General features: G+C 43.3%; 1 protein-coding gene across 1 annotated transcript in view; it reads right to left on the reverse strand.

Annotated features, from left to right (window-relative positions):
- Positions 1-23,279, reverse strand: part of ADAMTS20 (ADAM metallopeptidase with thrombospondin type 1 motif 20) — a 198,095-nt gene that overhangs the window by 146,905 nt on the left and 27,911 nt on the right. The window contains exon 5 of the mRNA XM_039914736.1: positions 15,492-15,657. Within this exon, the coding sequence (XP_039770670.1) occupies positions 15,492-15,657 (166 nt within the window). The remainder of the gene's footprint in view (positions 1-15,491; positions 15,658-23,279) is intronic.

Below are 23,279 nucleotides of genomic sequence, written 5' to 3' on the forward strand. Positions count from 1 at the left end.
CACAGCACTTATGTACATATCTGTCATTTTATTTATTTGTATTGATGTCTGTCTCCCCGGCTCTAGACTGTAAGCTTGTTGTGGGAAGAAATATGTCTGTTTATTGTTGAACTGTACTACCCCAAGTACAGTGCTTAGTACAGTGCTCTGCACACAGTAAGTGCTCAATAAATAAAACTGGATGAAAGATCATGGGTTCTAATCCCAAATCTGTCACTTGTCTGCTGTGTGACCTTGGGCAAGGCACTTCACTTCACTGGGCCTCAGTTACTTCACCTTTAAAATAGGGACAGACTGTGGGCCCCATGTGGGACAGGGACTGTGTTCAACCTGATTCGCTTGTATCCACCCCAGGGTTTAGTACAGTGCCTGGCTCATAGTAAATGTTTAACATTTTCTCATCTTCCCTCCCAAACCCGGTCCTCTCCCAGACTTCCCTATCACCGTGGATGGCACAACCATCCTTCCCATCTCTCAGGCCCGCGATCTCGGTGTCATCCTTGACTCGTCTCTCTCGTTCACCCCACACATCCTATCCGTTACCGAGACCTGCCGGTTTCACCTTTACAATATCGCCAAGATCCACCCTTTCCTCTCCACCCAAACGGCTACCTTACTGCTACGGGCTCTCGTTACATCCCGGCTAGACTACTGTGTCAGCCTTCTCTCTGATCTCCCTTCCTCCTCTCTCGCCCCGCTCCAGTCTATTCTTCACTCCGTTGCCCGGCTCATCTTCCTGCAGAAACGATCTGGGCATGTCACTCCCCTTCTTAAACAACTCCAGTGGTTGCCTATCAACCTCCGCTCCAAACAAAAACTCCTCACTCTAGGCTTCAAGGCTCTACATCACCTTACCCCTTCCTACCTCTCCTCCCTTCTCTCTTTCTATCGCCCACCCCGCACGCTCCGCTCCTCTGCTGCCCACCTCCTCACCGTCCCTCGGTCTCGCCTATCCCGCCATCGACCCCTGGGCCACGTCCTCCCGCGGTCCTGGAACGCCCTCCCTCCTCACCTCCGCCAAACTGATTCTCTTCCCCTCTTCAAAACCCTACTTAAAACTCACCTCCTCCAAGAGGCCTTCCCAGACTGAGCTCCCCTTCTCCTTCTACTCCCTCTACCACCCCCCTTCACCTCTCCGCAGTTTAACCCTCTTTTCCCCCCATCTCCCTCTGCTCCTCTCCCTTCCCATCCCCTCAGCACTGTACTCGTCCGCTCAACTGTATATATTTTCATTACCCTATTCATTTTGTTAATGAGATGTACATCGCCTTGATTCTATTTAGTTGCCATTGTTTTTACGAGATGTTCTTTCCCTTGACTCTATTTATTGCCATTGTTCTTGTCTGTCCGTCTCCCCCGATTAGACCGTAAGCCCGTCAAACGGCAGGAACTGTCTCTATCTGTTGCCGACTTGTTCATTCCAACCGCTTAGTACAGTGCTCTGCACATAGTAAGCGCTCAATAAATACTATTGAATGAATGAATGAACAAATGCCATGATTATCAATTATTATTATTGATAGCTCATTTGGAGCACTTAGATAAATGGTCAGTTCTAAACTTATCATATCGCATGGTTTGTAGTAACGTGAACACACCAAGTTGAAGATTTATAATACTGCCCGATCTTTTAGGCCAAAGATTGGATTAGAAACTCCTGCTATTTGAATTATGCTTTCGAAGGTACACTACTCTGGCATACTGTCCAATTGCTCAATTGACCTACTTCAGAAGAAACATCCAGTTTCTTAAGCAATGTCACTATTTTCTCCTATGACAACACTCCATATCAAATGGCAGGACAAGATTACCACCACTGAGATCCTGGAATGCAGTCAGTTCCCATCAGCATTAACGCAGCAAGAGGAACAAGTTCATGTAGAAGAGTGACATCAGCTTCCAAATTTAACTGTATCACCTGAAAAACCAACCACATCTTGAAATAACTAGGGCTGTATAGTCTTGGCCAATTTCGCTAATTCTGAAGGCTTTACAAGGTGCTTCAAGGGGGAATCTTACCCTCTAATTGCCTGAACAGAACAGAAGATTGACAAGGTAGTGATAAATGGAGGTCAAGGTCAGAAAAAAAGCTTAAAAAGATAGAGAATCTGAGAAAGAATGAAGAAAGAAAAGACGAGTGCAATGTTCTTTGGATATCATTGTCTTATAAGCAAACACTCAGATTTCTTTCGGAGCTCGAGCTCTGAAACTGAGAAGAGAATCCTCCCTAAGGAGACTTCATTTTCCAAGAAGCAAAAGGTGTTTCCTACGCTTAAAAGAGGAACCAGAAATAGCAAGGCCTCTGCTTCAGAGGGCACCTCCCAAAAGATATTAAACTGTACTTCCTAACCTCACAGGGGCAGAATTTTTAAGTACAAATATAGTGACTCTTTTCTCGTCCCTTAGTGCCTGAGGAGAGTCTGCTGGAAGCCAAGTTGCTCTTGTCTTTGGGAATGTCTTTCCCCAACCCTGTTTAACATGTAAATTAGTGAGAGGAAATAAATGAGGCACTGGGGATTTGGAAAGTTATGTTAGTTTCCCCTTTTTCTGTTAATTTCTGTCCTTCTGTGAATTAAACTTCTGTGTGAGGAACTGTAAATATTGGTCCCTCTTTAAGATGTACTCTCCCAAACGCTTAATACAGTGCTCTGCACACAGTAAGTGCACAATAAGTATGATTGATTGATTGAGTCCAAGCACTTAGCACTCTGCACAGAGGAAGCACACAATAAACGCCACTGATTGGTAAAGAGGAGAAAGGTGGGAACTATAGCCAGCATAACACACGCTGGCTTGAGTTGTGTTGGAAGTAATGGTGGTGTTTCGTGCTGAGCCAAGCAAACACAAACACGTACAAACACATTGTGATGTGGTTGGGAGAGACAGAACATGCGCAGTCTAAGACGGCAGAACAGAGTATCTCCGACACCTCTATGACACCAAACACCACTGTGTGCTCACCTATTTCTGAAAGACATTTTTCAGAATGACCCTCAGAGTAGAAAGGATTGCATATTGTATTCTCCCAAGCACTTAATACAGTGCTATACACATAGAAAGCCCTCAACAAATTCAACTGAATGACTCCCAAAGCTTCCCAAGAAGTGTTCTAAAACCTCCACTAACGTTTCAATATCTTCATATCTGTCTCAGAGGAGTGGGAATACTGACTACTCTTCCCTGGGATGCTGTAACAGATTTATCACCCAACGCTCCCAAAGCAAAAATCAAAGAGATGAGACACAAAAATATAGTGATAAGAGGTGAGTTTTTGTGGGCAGCGAGCCTGACACTTAGCAACTTCCCCAGAGATAAATCATTTCTTGGTCTCTCAACCTAAGCAAAGATGCAAATTTCTTGTGGACTGTTTCAATAACCTCGCATCAAGCTAATCCAGAATACTCAACCTCTCCCTTTTCCATACCGTGCACCTCTTCCTGCTCCCATTATATACATTACTTGGTATAACTCTGGTCCTGAATTTCTGGTGCAGATTCCCTACTTCACCAAAGTCCAAAGTATTTTGTCTCACTCCCCTTTCAAAGGCATCCTGAAATTCATGTCTTCCATAGTAACATCCCCAACTCAGAAAATGCAAGGATTCCTCTCTCACCTTCATCTACCTCCACATCAAAGAGAAGCCCCTTACTATCGGCTTTAAGGGACTCGATCAGCTCTTTCCCTCCTATGTTACCTTGCTGATTTCCTACCTCAACCCACCCTACAAATTCCACTCCTCTAATGCCAACCTACTTTATATCCTGATCTTGTCTATCCCACAGCAAGCCCCTTTCCCACATTCTCCCTTTGACCTGGAACTCCCTCCCCCTTTATATCCGACAGAAGAACCGCCCTCCCCATCTTCAAAACCCTCCTAAAATCACATCACCTCCAAAAGACCTTCCCAGACTAAGACTTTTATTTCCCCTATCCACCCTTCCCTCTGTGCCAACTCTGACCTTGGTCATACACCTCTTAAGCGTTTTGATCCTCAACCCAAATCCACAGAACTTTTTTATGATATTTCTTAGGTGAGAACTATGTGCCAGGTACTTTTCAAAGCACTGGGGTAGATACAAGCTAATCAATTTAGATACAGTCCATGTCCCACATGGGGCTGATGGTCTTTATCCTCATTTTACAATGAGGTAACTGAGGCGAGAGAAATGAAGTGACCTTCCCAAGGTCACACAGCAGACAAGAGGCAGAGCCAGGATTAGGACTCAGGTCCTTCTGACTCTTTTGTCAATATTCTTATACTCCATTTCCACAATCCATAATCTATTTTAATAGGGGTCTCCCTTTGTAGACTATTCCTTGAGGGCAGGGATCACATTTATCACCTCTCTATACTTTCCCAAGCACTTGGTACGATGTTCTGCCCACAGTAATGCTCTGCCCAAAGTAAGCACTCAATCAATACTGCTGAGTGACTGATTAATGTTAAACTCTTTACTCCAAAGGGCTAAACAAGGTAACACTTTTGTAAACGGTAGATTTACACATCTTACTTGTGTACTTAGTCTTGAAGAATGTCAAATTGCTTATCTGTGCCTCTGCAATGGCATCATCACCTTTTAAATGTGAACTTCCAGTGGGAAAGGGAAGTGTCTAAACAATGATATTCTTGAGTCTTCTAGACTGTAAGCCCAGTGTGGGCAGGGATTGTCTCTATTGCTGAATGGCTCCTACTCTATCCTAATCCTCCTCTACCTCTCAGCTGCCTTTGACGCTGTAGACCATCCCCTTCTCCTCAACATGTTAATCCAAACTTGACTTCATGGACTCCGTCCTCTGCTGGTTCTCCTCATCTCTCTGGCCATTCATTCTCAGTCTCCTTCGCAGGCTCCTCCTCCCCCTCACATCCCTAACTGTAGGGGTTCCTCAAGGGTCAGTTCTTGGTCTCCTTTTGTTCTCCATTCTCCATCTATACTCACTCCCTTGGTGCACTCCTTTGCTCCCATGGCTTCAACTATCATCTCTACAGAGATGACACCTAAATCTACACCTCCACCCCTGTTCTCCCTCCCTCCAGGCTCGTATCTCCTCCTACCTTCAGGCTCGTTATCTCTTCCTACCTTCAGGATAACTCCACCTGGATGTCCGCCCCCCACCTAAAACTCAACATGTCCAAGACTGAGCTCCTTATCTTCCCTCCAAACCCTGTCCTCTCTCTGACTTTCCCGTCACTGTGGACGGCACTACCATCCTTCCCATCTCACAAGCCCGCAGCCTTAGTGTCATCCTTGACTCTGCTCTCTCATTCACCCCACACATCCAATCTGTTACTAAAACCTGCCCAACATGGCCAAGATCCGCCCTTTCCTCTCCATCCAAACCACTACCTTGTTGGTACAACCTCTCATCATATCCCCACTGGATTAATGCATCAGCCTCCTTTCTGATCTCCTAACCTCCTGTCTCGCCCCACTTCAGTCTATACTTCACTCTGCTGCCCGGATTATCTTTCTACAGAAACCCTCTGGGAATGTCACCCACCTCCTCAAAAATCTCCAGTCGTTGCCTATTGCCTATCAACCTTCGCATGAAACAAAAACTCCTCACTCTTGGCTTGAAAGTTCTCCATCACCTTGCCCCCTCCTACCTTACCTCCCTTCTCTCTTTCTACTGCCCACCCCATAATATTCCACTCTTCTGCGGCTAACCTCCTCACTGTGCCTTGTTCTCACCTGCCCCGCCATCAACCCCTGGCCCACGTCCTACCTCTGGCCTGGAATGCCCTCCCTCCTCACATCCGCCAAACTAGCTCACTTTCCCACTTCAAAGCGCTACTGAAAGCTCACCTCCTCCAGGAGGCCTTCCCAAACTGAGCCCTTTTCCTCTACTCCTCCTCCCCTCCCCATTGCCCCGACTCTCTCCTCTAATAATAATAATGTTGGTATTTGTTAAGCGCTTACTATGTGCCGAGCACTGTTCTAAGCGCTGGGGCTCTGCTCTACCCCCTCCCCCACCCCAAAGCACTTGTGTATATTTGTACGTTTATTATTCTATTCATTTTGTTAATGATGAGTATATAACTATAATTCTACTTATCTATTTTGATGCTATTAATGCCTGTATACTTGTTTTGTTTTGTTGTCTGTCTCCCCCCTTCTAGACTGTGATCCCATTGTTGGGTAGGGATTGTCTCTATCTGTTGTCGAATTGTAATAATAATAATAATAATAATAATGGTATTTAGACTGTGAGCCCCACGTGGGACAACCTGATGACCCTGGATCTCCCCCAGCGCTTAGAACAGTGCTCTTCACATAGCAAGCGCTCAACAAATACCAACATTATTATTATTACTATGTGCCAAGCACTGTTCTAAGTACTGGGGTACACACAAGGTAGTCAGGTTGTCCCATGAGGGGCTCAAAGTCTTAATCCCCATTTTACAGATGAGGTAACTAAGGCACAGAGAAGTTAAGTGACTTGCCCAAAGTCACACAGCTGACAAGTGGCGGAGCCGGGATTAGAACCCATGACTGACTCCCAATCCTGGGCTCTTTCCACAAAGCCATGCTGCTTCATAGTTTCCAAGCGCTTAGTATAGTGCTCTGCACAAGGTAAGCACTCACTAAATACGACTGAATGAATGGAGTAGGCAGCAGAGCAACATGCCTGTACAAATGTTTGATGATGGCTAATTAATAATAATCATAATAATGTTGGTATTTGTTAAGCACTTACTATGTGCAGAGCACTGTTCTAAGCACTGGGGTAGACACAGGGGAATCAGGTTGTCCCATGTGGGGCTCACAGTCTTCTTCCCCATTTTACAGATGAGGGAACTGAGGCACAAAGAAGTGAAGTGACTTGCCCACAGTCACACAGCTGACAAGTGGCAGAGCTGGGATTTGAACTCATGACCTCTGACTCCAAAGCTCATGCTCTTTCCACTGAGCCACGCTACTTCTCAATTATAATCAAGAGAGTGACAGAAGCAGTGTGGCTCAGTGGAAAAATCATGGGCTTTGGAGTCAGAGGTCATGAGTTCGAATCCCACTCTGCCACTTGTCAGCTGTGTGACTGTGGGCAAGTCACTTAACTTCTCTGTGCCTCAGTTACCTCATCTGTACAATGGGGATTAAGACTGTGAGCCCCACATGGGACAACCTGATTCCCCTATGTCTATCCCAGCGCTTAGAACAGTGCTCTGCACATAGCAAGCGCTTAACAAACACCAACATTATTAAGGTGCTATCACCTGGCTTTTAACTGAATATGGAGGACACTTGTTTGAAAATCTAAATTTCCCATTTCCAAATATTAAATGGTGTTTTATTCAGTTAGATTTTCCTTCATTTCACTTTGCAAGCTTAACTCCATCCAATTTTGTAATGTCACCAGATAACCAAGGTCTTGGCTCTCTTGTTTAACCCCATCAATTCTGAAGTTCTTTCTCCACTCCAGTTCTTGCTGGCAACTGGAAATCTGGGGAACTATGATGTCTATCTACTTTTTTTTGTGTTGTTTTTCTGTCTCTGCCTTCTAGACTGTGAGCCCATTGTTGGGTAGGGATTGTCTTTATCTGTTGCTGAATTGTACTTTCCAAGCACTTAGTAGAGTGTTCTGCACACAGTAAGCACTCAGTAAATATAACTGAATGAACTAGAAAGCAGTTCATGGCAACATCACAAATTGAATTTCTATTTCACTCTGAATATTACAAATATCAAGATTTTGAGTCTTTCCTCACTCCACTGATATAGCAGGATAAATGTTGTGACAATACAAAACAGAGTAAGAATCAGAATCAAGAGTAAGAATTAGATTTTCTAAGGATTTAATGCCCCACTCAGAAATGAGAAGTAGTTAAAACATTCCAGAAGCAAAAATTGACAAGATATTAGAAAATTAATGAGGAGTAAAAAAGCCTGAAAAATAATTAAAAGTAAAACAAGGAAAGGTAAATGGGGGTATGAAAGGTCCCAAAATCAAAGCTGAAACTTCCAGCACATGAGAAATCACTGACATATACCAAGCGACAAAGTGACGAAATCCCTATGCGGAAATTTCAAAACAGGAAATAGGCCAATCAGTGGCAAAGATGGAAAAATGCTTGTAACAGAGGAAGAACAGAAAAACAGATGCACAGAAAACTTCAAAGACATTTTCAAAAGTATCAGCTCCTCGCCAACCCCAGATTTTGATGAAACATATGGACCAGAACAACTTGACAATAAAACCAATCCAATGGAGACGGCAGAAAGGCAGACAGCAAACAGGAAGCCCGAAACTTACAAAACAGTGGGAGATAATCAAATACAACCAGAATGGGAAAAGCATGCTGTCACTATCACCCCAAATGAATTGACCCTATCTATTCAGTAAAGTTCTGGAAACAGAGATGTCAACTCTCTACACCCCAAATCTGCTCACCACTGAAGCACTAGCCTGTATGCTCCCTCAGGGCAGGGATCGTCTACCAACGATTCTTTTGCTGCATGACCTTGGGCAGGTGACTTCACTTCTCTGTGCCTCAGTTACCTCATTTGCAAAGTGGGGATTGACACTGTGAACCCCACGAGGGACAGGGACTGTGTCCAACCCAATTCGCTTGTATCCACCCCGAAGTTTATTACAGTGCCTGGCGCATAATAAATGCTCAACAAATACCACAATTATTATTATTATTATTGTACTGTACTGTGCTCTCCCAAGCACTTATTACCACCTCAGTACTCACAGTAAGAACTCAATAAATATTACTGATTGATGAAGCCCACATGGGATAGGGGCTATATCCAAACTCTTTACACTGTATAATTCCCAATACTTAGTACAGTGCTTTGCACAAAGTGAAGGCATAACAAATATCATATAAAGTACCCTAGTTGTTATTACATGAAAATACGAGTTTCTGGCTATAGAGGCATAATAGATGAGTTTCCATCAACTGATACTAGTTTCACAATGTCTCAAGTGCTGGGACTTCATAGAACAGGAATCTCAATTTGAATTCACTCTAGGAGTTAAAAGATGAGAAAATAGTTTCTTCTCTTACAAGTATATCAAGAACAATTTCTAACCCAGGGATCATTACTTTGAAAAGCAATGTGGTCTAGTGGAAAGTACATGGGCCTAGGAATCAGAAGACCTAGATTCTAATCGGAGAAGCAGCGTGGCGCAGTGGAAAGAGCACGGGCTTCGGAGTCAGGGCTCATGAGTTCGAATCCCAGCTCTGCCACTTGTCAGCTGTGTGACTGTGGGCGAATCACTTAACTTCTCTGTGCCTCAGTTCCCTCATCTGTAAAATGGGGATTAAGACTGTGAGCCCCGTGTGGGACAACCTGATTCCCCTGTGTTTACCCCAGCGCTTAGAACAGTGCTCTGCACATAGTAAGCGCTTAACAAATACCAACATTATTATTAATCTCAGATCTTCCAGTTACGTCTGTGAAACTGTGAGGCAAGTCATTTAACTTCTCAGTGCCTCTGTAACCCAATCTGTAAAGTAAGAATTAAAAACCTGTTTTCCTTCCAACTTAGACAGTATGCTCCATGTGGAACAGAGTCTGTGTCCAACCTGATTAACCCCACTGCTTAGTAATGTGCTTGATCCATTCATTCAATCATATTTATTGAGCACCTACTGTGTGCAGAATACTGTACTAAGTGCTTGGGAGAGTACAATACAACCATAAACAGACACATTCCCTGTCCCCAGCAAACTTACAGTCTAGTAAGAAGTACTTACCAAATACCACTATCATTACTGCTATCACTAAAATGTGGCCATACAGAAAACTGCAATATTCAGTTCTTAACCATTCTTACTGAAATGAAAAGAAGCCCCATCCAATAATCCAGTCCCTAAAAAAAGCAAAAACTAATGAGCCTAAAAAATGAGGCCCATTTTTTTCATTTAGATTTCTTAGAAATTTCTTAGGGGCAGAGGGCAGTGAGTGGGCAGAAGTAATCTGTCTCTTGGGTTATGAAGACTTTTTAGTATGTTGGCCACTGTGGTGGTGAATTTGAGGTGGACGACAGATGGAAGGAACTGCTTCTTGAGGTTTTCCTCAGAGATATTCCCCACTGTGGTGGTTCTAGGGAGAAAATCCCATAGAAGCCATTTTCACTTCACGAACAAGGAAACCAGGCTTCTCTAGTCTCTCTTCCAAGTTCCCTGCCACCCAGGGGCTTTGGGGAAAAGTCTGCTTAATGGATCTTGTCAGGAATGCAACAGGGAGTGTACCTGAGCCAGGCAGATGCTTGTGTACTTTATCTACTGAGACGGACAAGCATGGAGATGGCAACAGAAAGGAGAGGTTCCAGGTGCTTTTAGTAAATAAGTGTGGATCCAAGTCATACATTTTAGGGCAAATAGAATATTTTGTAGACCTACAAATTTCCCAAAACTACTAGCAAAGGTTGGTTACTGGGACCTAGCTTCTATGAAGTAAAAATAGAGGGGGTTCCCGTGCTGAATGATAGCTGGAGAAACTATTACATTATACTTGACTTTTCCCCATTTCTTTGGTAAGAAGATCATTTGGAATCACATTTACTGAGCCCTTATTCTGGGCAGAACACTGTACTAAGGCACATGGGAGAGGACAAAGCAATACAGTTGGTTAGACATGCTCCCTTCTCTCAAGGACATTAGAAGATCTAGAATCATTCTCTTTGGACTTTTAGAAGCCATTCATTCATTCAACAGTATGTACTGAGCGCTTACTATGGGCAGAGCACTGTACTAAGTACTTGGGGCAGTACAAAGTAACAATAAACAGTCATGATCCCTGCCCACAATGAGCTTACAGTCTAGTGTAAGCTAGCTTACTCTAGAATAAGCTAAAGTCGGTTGTGAGTGACTAATTTTCTCACAACTGGTGCTCAAAGAGGGATCTGGGTAGGAGGAAAGATTTTTAGAGTATATCCATCTGATATGGTAACATTCATCTGATAAAATGAACCATTACTTATAACTTCTTAATAGTAACAGTTACATTCCACAAAAGTTATTCTCCTTTCTGGACAGTGATGTTGCTATCTGGCGAATCCCTTAAAGAGAGGCATCAGGGCCATGTGAGTCCAGCACAGCATCTGACTCGACACGGTCCAAAGTCCTCTAAATGTAACTTTCACCTGTAGTAGCGAACAGTGGGTAGCACAGAGTTGGGCTTTTCTTCTGCCTCTCCTCTGGTCTCTCTGCTCCTCTTTGTCTGCTCTCATCTCCCCCCTCCTACTCCCTGCCCCAGGTGGAAGCTTTTGACTTATGAAACACAAATGGAATTTATTAAGTGCCAGCTCTGTGCAAAGCACTGTACTAAGTGCTGGGAAAGAGTAAACACGTGGCAAGTAGACACGGTCCCCAGCTCTCAAGAGATAAAAGCAGGGAGAGGGGATTGGCAACAAACACAAAAGTCCGGACGAAACAATAAAAACACTAAAACACCATAAGACCAGGATAGATACTGAGTTAAAACAAACAAACAAAAAAATAGGGTAAAGTATCTAAAACAGCAGAGGGGTTCACATTCCAACAGATACAACCTTTCTTTTTTTTCCATTTGTTGCTAGAAAAGAATGCAATTTTTTAAACTTGGGGGCTGCTAAAGATGGCCATGACACATGGCTTCAACTGCTTCAGCTGTAACTTAATTCCAACTACTGCTGCTGCTCCACTGTGTAGTCGTATTTATTGAGCTCCCATTTGGTGGAGTGTAATATACTGGAAGTTCGGGAGGTGCAGAATGAAAACGGGAAATATTCCTTGCCTACAAGGAGCTTAATCATTAACAGGGTGCATTCATTCAAAACTTTTGTACATCTTGTCAGGGGCAGGAGGGACAATCTGTGACTATCCCACAAAGATCAGAATAGGAGGTTACATAATAGGATTAGAGTGAATAATACGGCTGTAGAAATTGCAACTTTTTTTAAGTCAACTTAGATTCTTTTTTTTTAAATGGTATTTGTTAAGCACTTATTATGAGCCAGGCACTGTACTAAGCACTGCGGTAGAAAAAAGTTACTTAGGTTGGACACGGTTCCTCTCCCACACGAGAATTACAATCTAAATCTCCAAAACAGTGCTTAGTACACAGTAAGTGCTTAACAAGTACCATTATTATTATTATTATTTTACAGAGAGTTAACTGAGGCACAGAGAAGTTAAGTGAATTACATAAGGTTACAGAGCAGGAAAGTGGCAGAGCTGGGATTAAAACCCAGGTCCTTCTGACTTCTAGGCCCATGTTCTATCCACTAGGCCACGCTGCTTCTCAACTGGATATTCAGAAATGTCAGAGATTTAAAATGCTTCTTTGCTTTCCGTTTTGATTTTAAGTGTTTACTTTTAAGGAAAGCCTATTTAAAAGCCTTTTTGCCATATCCTTTTATGTCTGAATCGACAAGGATTTGTGAACAACAAAATGTGTATGCAATAAAAACTCTGTCTTCAGTTCCCTAGCTGGATGAATAATTGTCCAATTATATCCACAAAAATGAGGAACAAATGATTAATTCAGTGATTAGCTAACAGCCACTGTTAACGTTTGAAAGAAAATACCTTATTTGTATTTTAGCTTAGGGTGAATTAAAGATCTGATTTCTTGCATCTACTTCAGCAGTTAGTCCCATACTTGGGCATGTAGTATGCCCATAATAAATACCATAACTATTATTCGTAATGGAAGTTTTGTTAAATTGTTTTTAAATATTTGAATTTAAATGCAAGACTTCTTACTGAATACCATAATTATAATTCATAATTGATGCTCTAAAAAGAAGTGGATTTTAAATATTTGGATTTAAATGCAAAACTCCTTATTAAATACCAATATCATACTTCACAAATGAAGTTTTGAAAAAAGAAGCTGTCTTTCAAATATTTGGATTTAAACATATAACAGAATTTCTGGGGGGAAAAATGAATACATATAAAATGTCCACACCATTATACTGTATTTCCTGTTTGCAAACCAAAGGAAAAAATTCTTTTTCCAAAAAGAAATGCTATGTCCAGTTTTTCTTTCACCATTTTCTCCCTGTTAATGGGCAGGGGGGTTTCAAACTAAGGGAATTGCACAAATTTCCTGACATGTAATATGCATTCAGAATATCTATTTGAGGGGGTTCATTTTAAGGTGCTGAACAATTCATTAAATAAATTGCTTCTAAATGTTAGATTAGATCAAGCATTAGCTTCTTTCTCTAACACCCTATTGTGAAGCTCTACCCATTTGTGCTTTCTTTGAAGCCAAAAAAATGAAACCCTTATGTTCATATTAAAAGCACAAGAAAGGCACCTATTATGTCAATAGATTTTAAAACACTGCCTTAGAAACAGCGAGAAACACTCTAAAATGGCACTCCTATAATAGCAAGGGTTAAGAAGTGCATTACCCAGGCAGAATCTTCAAAGGCTTACATATCATTATATCTCAAAACAGATGGTATTCACTGTTTGGAACTATAGTTTATGGACACCTACAATCTCAAATAAATCCTTTCTAATCCCACTCTTTTGTCTAGATTTTGTACTTTGATGATAAATGCAGGTGCCTTTTTTCTACTACATCATTACTGTCATTCAAAAAACGGTGAAGATTCAAGCAGATACACACTCACTCAGAAGCACTGATTTTGAAACTCCTTAACTTCTAAAACTAATTTTGGAATAACGTGAATTCAGTCCTTATCCGATTAAATAAGTTTTTTTTTTCAAAATTAACCTTATGCCTATTATTTCTGAGTTCTAATCCTTCAAAACTATAGCTTACTTGAATTAAATATCTGATCCTCTGCTCTAACTACTTTCAGTGGCTAAAGCTGCAGAATACCTGCATTTTTTTCTAAAATTACACCTCCAAATTGAAGCTGTATTCTAATGTATTCTGTCCCCCGATGATACGATGGCATGAATGAAATACAAAATCTGTTCATTTCTTTAATAGTTCCCATCAATTCTCTGTTCAAGTAAATTTAGACTATTTTGTCAGAACCTCAAATGCATTAGTAGCCTATATGATGGTAAATCCGATTACATCTGTAAAGAATGAGAAAATGAAATTTCACTGAGCTTTCTCATTATTTAGGGAGAAAGAAAACATCTGCATTATGGTGTGGTCCCCTGTAGATGTGCTTAATCTTTTGAAGGCTGCAACATGGGTGTATGAATTCTTATCTAGGGAAAAAGGAGCCGGGACATCACCATTCGGTGATGGCGAGAGGAGAAGTGACAGTGTTCTTCCTGTCCAGGAAGACCCTTCCTAATTGCAACTGAATTCTGATCTTGGCTTCACCTCTTGCCTGCTGAGTGATCTCAGGTCAGTCACTTACCTTCTCTGTGCCTCAGTTTCCTCCTCTGTCACTTAGACAGCGATTCTATGATTGTACTTTATCTACACTGGCACTTTGGTAGAAGGCTTGGCATATAGTGAGCACCTCGCCAATACCATAATCACAGTTTTCTCACCTGTAAAATGAGAAGTAAACCCCTCTCCCGCTTAATGTGGGCAATACAATTATTTATTCTATGTATTTATTCATATTAATGTCTGTCTCCCCCTCTAGACTGTGACCTCACTGTGGGCAGGAATGTGTCTATTTATTGTATTTATTTGTATTGGTGTATATTTATTATGATTTGTTACACTGTACTCTCCCTAGCGCTTAGTACAGTGCTCTGCACACAATAAGCACTCAAGAAATACCACTGATTGATTGATTGGACTGTGAGCCCCATGTGGGACAGGAATAGTGTCTGACCTGATTAATTTGTATCTATCCTAGCGCTTAATACAATGTTTGGCACATAGTAAGTGCTAAATAAGACTATAATTCTTCATTATTATTATTATCATCATCTTTAGGCCCTTTATTCTTAAAAACTTAGATGTTACCTGGTTCCATGTTCTTAGGATCATATAGCCACAGCACTGGTGTTCCCTAGGCTCAAAATCCCATGACCCCCTAATAAAACCAAAAATAAGTCAGAGGCCCTAGGACTGAGAGAGGCTCAGGGCAACCTTGAGGCTATTCATTCATTCATTCATTCATTCATTCATTCAATTGTATTTATTGGGCACTTACTGTGTGCTGAGCACTGTTCTAAGTACTTGGAAAGTACAATTCAGCAACAAATAGAGACAATCTCTACCCAACAACAGGCTCACACTCTAGAAGCGGGGAGACAGATATTAAAACAAGTAAATAGGCACAAGATATGTGTCCTAGGCAGCAGGTAACTCATGAAAGAAGGCAAACTGAAGTCTTCCCCTAGTTCCCCAAATAAAAGAGTCCCTCTAGATCCAGTCCCCCGTGCCCCCCTATAGATTTGAGGGGGATGCCCAAAACTGCCCCATGTTCCATGAGGTCAGTGGGAGCCCACCGGTTGGCACTGGAAGGGGATCTGGACAAGACCCAAGACTTGCAGAAAAAGCATAACTAAGATGACCCCTCAAACGTCATCCCCAAAAACACAGGTCCAGGGTTTGGGGTAGTGAAATCACACAGAATGTAAAGTACTATTTTACCTGACACGTCGCAAGGTCTGGGCAGAGCCTGAGAATGATCATTTCTGAGCTCTTCATACCTGTAGATGAGATGCGGTTTGTTATGACCGTCTTCGGGTTCACTACCATCTGCATTCAACAGAGGCTCGAGAAAATATTCACCATCAGGTGCTTTGAACGTGCCCATCTGAAAATAATGGAAAGAACATCAAATATCCAGTTTCCAAAAGGGCCATGTTCCCCCACTCAAGAAACTCGAGTGGATGCCCATCCACCTCCTCATCAAACAAAAACTCCTCACCACTGGCTTCAAAGTACTCAATCACCTGGCCCTCTGCTACCTCACCTCGCTCCTCTCCTACTACAACCTGTCTTGTCTATCTCACCACTGAGCCCCTCGCCACGTCCTGCCTCTGGCCTGCAATGCCCTTCCTCAGACAATTATTCTCCCGGCCTTCAAAGCCTTATTGAAGGCACATTTCCTCCAAAAGCCCTTCCCAAACTAAGCACTCTTCTCCTCTTCTCCCACTCTCTTCTGCGTTGCCCTGACTTGCTCTCTTTATTCATCCCCCCAGCCCAAAAGCACTTATGTACATATTTGTAATTTATTCATATTAACGTCTGCCTCCCCCTCTAGACTATAAGGTTGTTGTGGGCAGGGAATGTATCTGTTTATTGTTACTGTACTCTCCCAACCGCTTAGTATAGTGTTCTGCACCCAGTAAGCACTCAATAAATACGATTGAATGAGTCCCCGGCCTTATGGAAGCTTACAGATTTAACTTATCAACATCGAAAGATTTTAAGAATTCAGCAGTAGGTAGCCTCTTGTGGAAAGACCTCTTATACAGGGTGGCCAGTTTTTCTGTATTACATCTAAGTGATCAGTTCAGCGCTCAGCACACAGTAAGCACTCGGTTAATACCACTGATCATTATCAGCGGGTCCAGTTTACAGTTGCTCTGCTCCATCCCCTCTAAGGTAGCATCCAGCACTGGATACCTTAATGCCCGGTATTCATAATTCTACCACCCATCTTGTCTTCAGCTCAGCTCCTGACATTGAGCGTCATGGCCTGAAAGCAGCATCAGAATTTAGAGAACCTGGGAAGGCAAAGCAGTGGCTCTCGAGGAATTAGGGGAGTTGGGGGATGGCGCAGATCTGGACAAACTTGGGTGGGTAACTGCCAAATTGCATCTGGATGATAGAGTAATGCATGTGTTGTCACTTACAATGCAGATTCTAGTTGTTCTCCTTTTTTTTTGCCTGCTGTCACTGGCCATCCTACTCGGGTGATATACAGAAAGAGAAAGAGCTTTCCTTTGAATAGCTCTCTCCTGGACCCAAGCTTCTTACATCTTTTCTGGTCATTTGTTTCTAACTTGTTACCTTTGAAATTAAAGGCACCCTAGAAAGCAGCATGGCTCCATGGAAAGAGCCTGGGCTTGGGAGTCAGAGGCCATGGGTTTGAATCCCGGCTCTGCCACTTGTCAGCTGTGTGGCTGTGGGCAAGTTACTTAACTTCTCTGTGCCTCAGTTACCTCATCTGTAAAATGGGGATTAACTGTGACCCTCAAGTGGGACAACTTGATTACCCTGTATCTTCCCCAGCACTTAGAACAGTGCTCTGCACTTAGTAAGCGCTTAACAAATACCAACATTATTAAACAAGAGGACAAATTATTTAAGCAGTGTAATTCAGAGGGGCCCAAATGATCCGCATTAGCATTATTATAAGATTTTCCAAACCCGTGGCTAACTTGCAGACACCACTTGCCTTTGCTGTATAAATCCGCCCAGAGAATGTGAGCAGCTGTATTTGACCAAGCAATTTCTGCAACCTGGGTCTCAGGCGTTCTATCATGGTAGGAAATGGGAACTGATCTTTCCTGACGCTGCTTAGAGTTTTTGTTTTCTTTTGGCTTGTTTTTTTTAACAGTATTTATTAAGCATTTACCATGCATCAAACACTCTTCTAAACGCTGCAGTAGATACAAGCTAATTAGGTTGAACAGAGTCCCTGTCTCAAATGGGGCTTACAGTTTAAGTAGGAGGGGGAACAGGAGAACCGAGCCACAGAGAGGTTGTGACTTGCCCAAGGTCACACAGCAAGCATTTGGCAGAGCAGGGATTAGAATATAGGATCTCTGATTCGCAGGGCTGTGCTTTTTCCACTAGTCCATGTTGCTTCTCAAAGTTCTCTAAATTACCCAATGCCATCTTACCTACGTATGTGATCAAATGGTACAAAAGGTATATTAGTGTCACTCTGCTACTAGGGCAAGATAGATGTGGTAAATATACACATCTAGTGAACATAAAGTTTTCCTAAAACCATTGTGAATTTCTATCAGAAGGCTCAATAACAGAAGTATCAAGGATAGAATGTTAGCATGCCTTTATTTGACAGGTCTGCACTGTTCTTTAGTTCTTTTTGTTTCCCTGCTAGTATTTGGGGTGCATATGTGAGAGAGTCTGCATTGGAACTATTGTATTACTATGCTGTAAACTCCTGGAGTAAATGAGGTGCATGGAGGTGGTCAGAGGTCCTGGGGTTTTTTTGACTAAGACCAGATTTTGCTGGGCTGGCACATGTTATTTTCGAATCCAGCTGGATTCAGCAGGAGGCCGTGTCTGATGAGTTATACACCTGCAGTACTAAAACTTACAACAGAAATAACACTAAGATAATATCCACCGGGAAACTACCCGATGATGAAAACAGAAAGACAGCACCTGTAGCCCCGAAATTGGCTAGAGAGTGTACACTGCAGCATGGAGTGAAATTAGACTATTAGAGAAGAAGCATGCCCTAGTGGAATGAGCCCAAGCCTGGGAGTCAGAGGAGCTGGGTTCTAATCCCAGCTTTGCCAATTTTCACCACTTGGGTAAGTCATTTAACTTTTCAGTGCCTCAGTTAGCTCATCTGTTAAAAAGGAGGATTCAATCCTACCCGCTCATGCTTAGATTGTGAGCCCAATGTGGGACAGGGACTGTGTCCAACCTGATTAACATATTTATTCCAGCACTTACAGTGATGTTTGGCACAAAGTAAGCATTTAACAAGTACCATTATTTTATTATCATTATTATTGTTGTTGCAATTATTATTATTATTACAAGAAGGACTACTATTATGATGCCTCAACTACTGCATTAACCTCATCATGGTACTTCCTGCCTCCATTCTCACCCTTTTATAGTCCATACTTCACTCCACTGCCCAGATCATTTTTCTAAAACATAACAGTAATAATAATAATGATGATGGTATTTGTTAAGTGCTTACTATGTGCCAAGCACTGTTAATAATAATTGTGGTATTTGTTAAGCACCTACTATGTGCAAAGCACTGTTCTAAGCACTGGGGTAGATACAAGGTCATCAGGTTGTCCCATGTGGGGCTCACAGTCTTAATCCCCATTTTACAGATGAGGTAACTGAGGCACAGAGAAGTTAAGTGACTTGCCCAAAGTCACAAGCTGATAAGTGGCGGAGCCGGGATGAGAACCCACAACCTCTGACTCACAAGCCCATGCTCTTGCCACTAGCCATGCTGTTTCTCTGACATCATTCTATGCATAATAATGATAATGTTGGTATTTGTTAAGCGCTTACTATGTGGTGAGCACCATTCTAAGCGCTGGGGTAAATACAGGGTAATCAGGTTATCCCACATGATGCTCACAGTCTTAATCCCCATTTTACAGATGAGGTAACTGAGGCACCAAGAAGTCAAGTGACTTGCCCAAAGTCACACAGCTGACAGGTGGTCACACAGCTGACAGGTGGAAGAGCTGGGATTAGAACCCATGACCTCTGACTCCTAAGCCCGTGCTCTTTCCACTGATCCACACTGCTTCTCTGGATGTCTGCCCGCCACCTAAAACTCAACATGGCCAACACTGAGCTCCTCATCTTCCCTCCCAAGCCCTGTCCTCTTCCTGACTTCTCTCTGATCTCCCTTCCTCATCTCTCTCCCCACTCCAGTCTATTCTTCCCTCCGCTGTCTGGCTCATCTTCCTGCAGAAACGCTCTGGTCATGTCACTCCCCTTCTTAAGAACCTCCAGTGGTTGCCTATCAACCTCCACATGAAACAAAAACTTCTCACTCTAGCCTTCGAGGCTCTCCATCACCTTGCCCCTTCCTACCTCTCCTCCCTTCTCTCTTTCTACCGCCCACCCCGCACGCTCCGCTCCTCTGCCGCCCACCTCCTCACCGTCCCTCGGTCTCGCCTATCCCGCCGTCGACCCCTGGGTCACATCCTCCCGCGGTCCTGGAACGCCCTCCCTCCTCACCTCCGCCAAACCAATTCTCTTTCCCTCTTCAAAACCCTACTTAAAAATCACCTCCTCCAAGAGGCGTTCCCAGACTGAGCTCCTCTTCCCCCTCTACTCCCTCTGCCATCCCCCCTTTACCTCTCCGCAGCTAAAGCCTCATTTTCCCCTTCTCCCTCTGCTCCTCCACCTCTCCCTTCCCATCCCCACAGCACTGTACTCGTCCGCTCAACTGTATATATTTTCGTTACCCTATTTATTTTGTTAATGAATTGTACATCGCCTCGATTCTATTTAGTTGCCATTGTTTTTACGAGATGTTCTTCCCCTTGACGCTGTTTATTGCCATTGTTCTTGTCTGTCCGTCTCCCCCGATTAGACCGTAAGCCCGTCAAACGGCAGGGACTGTATCTGTTGCCAACTTGTTCATCCCAAGCGCTTAGTACAGTGCTCTGCACATAGTAAGCGCTCAATAAATACTATTGAATGAATGAATGAATGAATGAATGCCCTCCCTCCTCACCTCTGCCAAACTAATTCTCTTCCCCTCTTCAAAACGTAGAGCTCACCTCCTCCAAGAGGCCTTCCCAGACTAAGCTCCCCCTTTTCCCTCTGCTCCCTCTGTTCCCCCTCTACCCCCCTTCACCTCCCCTCAGCTAAGCCCTCTTTTCCCCCCTTTTCCTCTGCTCCTCCCCCCTCCCTTCCTCTCCCCTCAGCACTGTACTCGTCTGCTCTACTGTATATATTTTCATTACCCTCTTTATTTTGTTAATGAAATGTACACCGCCTTGATTCTATTTAGTTGCCATTGTTTTTACGAGATGTTCTTCCCCTTGACTCTATTTATTGCCATTGTTCTTGTCCGTCTGTCTCCCCCAATTAGACTGTAAGCCCGTCAAAGGGCAGGGACTGTCTCTATCTGTTGCCGACTTGGTCATTCCAAGCGCTTAGTACAGTGCTCTGCACATAGTAAGCGCTCAATAAATACTATTGAATGAATGAATGAATGTTTAATATCTCTTGGAGAATCGCTCTAAGTACAGAGGAGTTTCCTGAGAAACTTTTCCAACACGGCTCGTCCAAATATCAGAATAAATGTCATGCACTGATGTCTGCTCCAAGGGATCAAATCCTCATCATTTTCTTCAAATACTTCTGAGGAAGGCTCCTGGCCCCATTCATTCATTCATTTTTATTGAGCACTTACTGTGTGCAGAATACTGTACTAAGTGATTGGAAAGTACAATTTGGCAACAGAGACAATCCCTACCCAATAACGGGCTCAGAGTCTAGAAGGGGGAGACAGACAACAAAACAAAACAAGTAGACAGGCATCAATAGCATCTTGGTGATCCTCACGGGGGGGTGGTCCATACCCCTTGCCTGTGAGCTCGTTATGGACAGGAATGTGTCTGTGTATTGCTATATTGTACTCTCCCATGCGCTTAGCACAGTGCTCTTGCAAACAGTAAGTACTCAATAAATATGACTGAATGAATAAATAATGCGTAGCAAGATTACCTGGGCCTTGCCCCTCTGCATAGGGGTTTACGCGCAAACAGGAGGTGTACATCCCCTTGATTCTATTTATCGTGATTACGTTGCCTTGCTTTTGTCCGTCTGTCTCCCCCGATTAGACTGTGAGCCCGTCATTGGGCAGTGATTGTCTCTATCTGTTGCCGAATTGCATATTCCAAGCGCTTAGTACAGTGCTCTGCACATAGTAAGTGCTTAATAAATACTAGTGAATGAATGAATGAATGTGGGACAGGGATTGTTTCCAACCCAATACGCTTATATTCACCCCAGCACTTAGTACAGTGCCTGGCATATAGTACGTGCTTAACCAACACCATGGTAATAATAATAATAATGTCTGCTGTGTGACCTTGGGCAAGTCACTTCATTTCTCTGTGTCTCAGTGCCCTCATCTGTAAAATGAGGATTAAGACTGTGAGCCCCTGTGGAACAGGGACTGTGTCCAAACTCATTACCTTAAAAGAGTGCTTAAAACAGTGCTTGGCACATAGTAAGCACTTAACAAATTCCACGATTATTATTAGTAATTATTATCATTATTTTGGTTTAAAGTGTCCAGTCTCCTTTTGCCTTGGCTCTTGTAGTCAAGTTCCCTCGTTTGGAAGCAGTTACTGTTTCCAAAAGGATCTGGAGAGGATATGTATCAGATCGAGTATGAAGTGAGAAGGTGCATTATGGAAGTGCTCTGGGTTGGGGAGGACTTCGGCAAAATAAAACAGAAGCAATGGCGATGTGCCCTTGTCATCTCCCCATACCGTTCCCATCAGACACCTGACTATGAATAATAATAACTATGGTACTTGTTATTGCTTACTATGTGTCAAACACTGTTCTGAGCACTGGGGTAGACAGACGTTAGTCAGGTTGGTTACAGCCCCTGTCCCACATGGGGCTCCCAATCTTAATCCCCATTTTACCGATGAGGCAACTGAGGCCCAGAGAAGTGAACTGACTTCACTCAATCATTCAGTCATATTTACTGAGCACTTACGATGTGCAGAGCACTGTACTAAGCGCTTGGAAAGTATAATTCAGCAATAGAGACCATCCCTGCCCACAAAAGGCTTACAGTCCAGAAGAGAGAAGATAGACATCAAAACAAGTAAGCAGGCATTAGTGCAAATAAATAAAATGATAGATATGTACATATATACACAAGTGCTGTGGAGTGGGGTGGGGGTACAGCAAAGGGAGCGAGTTGGGGTGATGGGGAGTGGGGGGGAGCTGAGGAAAAAGGAAGGGGGCTTAGTCTGGGAAGGGCTCTTGGAAGAGGTGAGCCTTCAGTAGGGCTTGGAAGAGGGGAAGTGTGATTGTTTGGCAGAGGTGAGGAGGGAGGGCATTCCAGGCCAGAGGTAGGACGTGGGCCAGGGGTCGACGGCGGGATAGGCGAGAACGAGGCCCAGTGAGTAGGTTAGCGGCGGCAGAGGAGCGGAGTGTTTGGGCTGGGCTGTAGAAGGAGAGAAGGCAAGTGAGGAAGGAGGGGGCAAGGGGATGCAGAGCTTTGAAGCCAATAATGAGGAGTTTTTGCTGGAGACTGAGGTTGATAGGCAACCCCTGGAGATTTCTGAGGAGTGGGGTGGGGGGTGATATGCCCAGAACTTTTCTGTAGAAAGATAAGCGGTCACAAAGCAGACATGTGGCAGAGCTGGGATTAGAATCCAGGTCCTTCTGAGTTCCAAGCCCATACTCAACTCTGCTCCCTCCTAAACTGGCACCACTTTGCATCAGCCGGGAAACCTGCCTTGTAACACCCCAGAGGAAGGGCCGGAAGCAAGTGTGGAATGAGGGTCACAAAAAATCGAGCTCCTCCGGAAGGCTGTGGCGGCTGCTGCTGTCGTGGTCACTGTGACTGTTTCTTGTTTGTTTGTTTTTTATGGTGTTTGTTAAGTGCTTACTATGTGCCAGGCACTGTTCTAAGCACTGAGGTAGATACAAAGTAATAATGACAATAATAATAATGATGATGGTATTTGTTAAGCACTTACTATGTGC

The sequence above is a fragment of the Ornithorhynchus anatinus genome, chromosome 2 (genome assembly GCF_004115215.2).
Source record: "Ornithorhynchus anatinus isolate Pmale09 chromosome 2, mOrnAna1.pri.v4, whole genome shotgun sequence".
Classification (NCBI taxonomy): Eukaryota; Metazoa; Chordata; class Mammalia; order Monotremata; family Ornithorhynchidae; genus Ornithorhynchus; species Ornithorhynchus anatinus.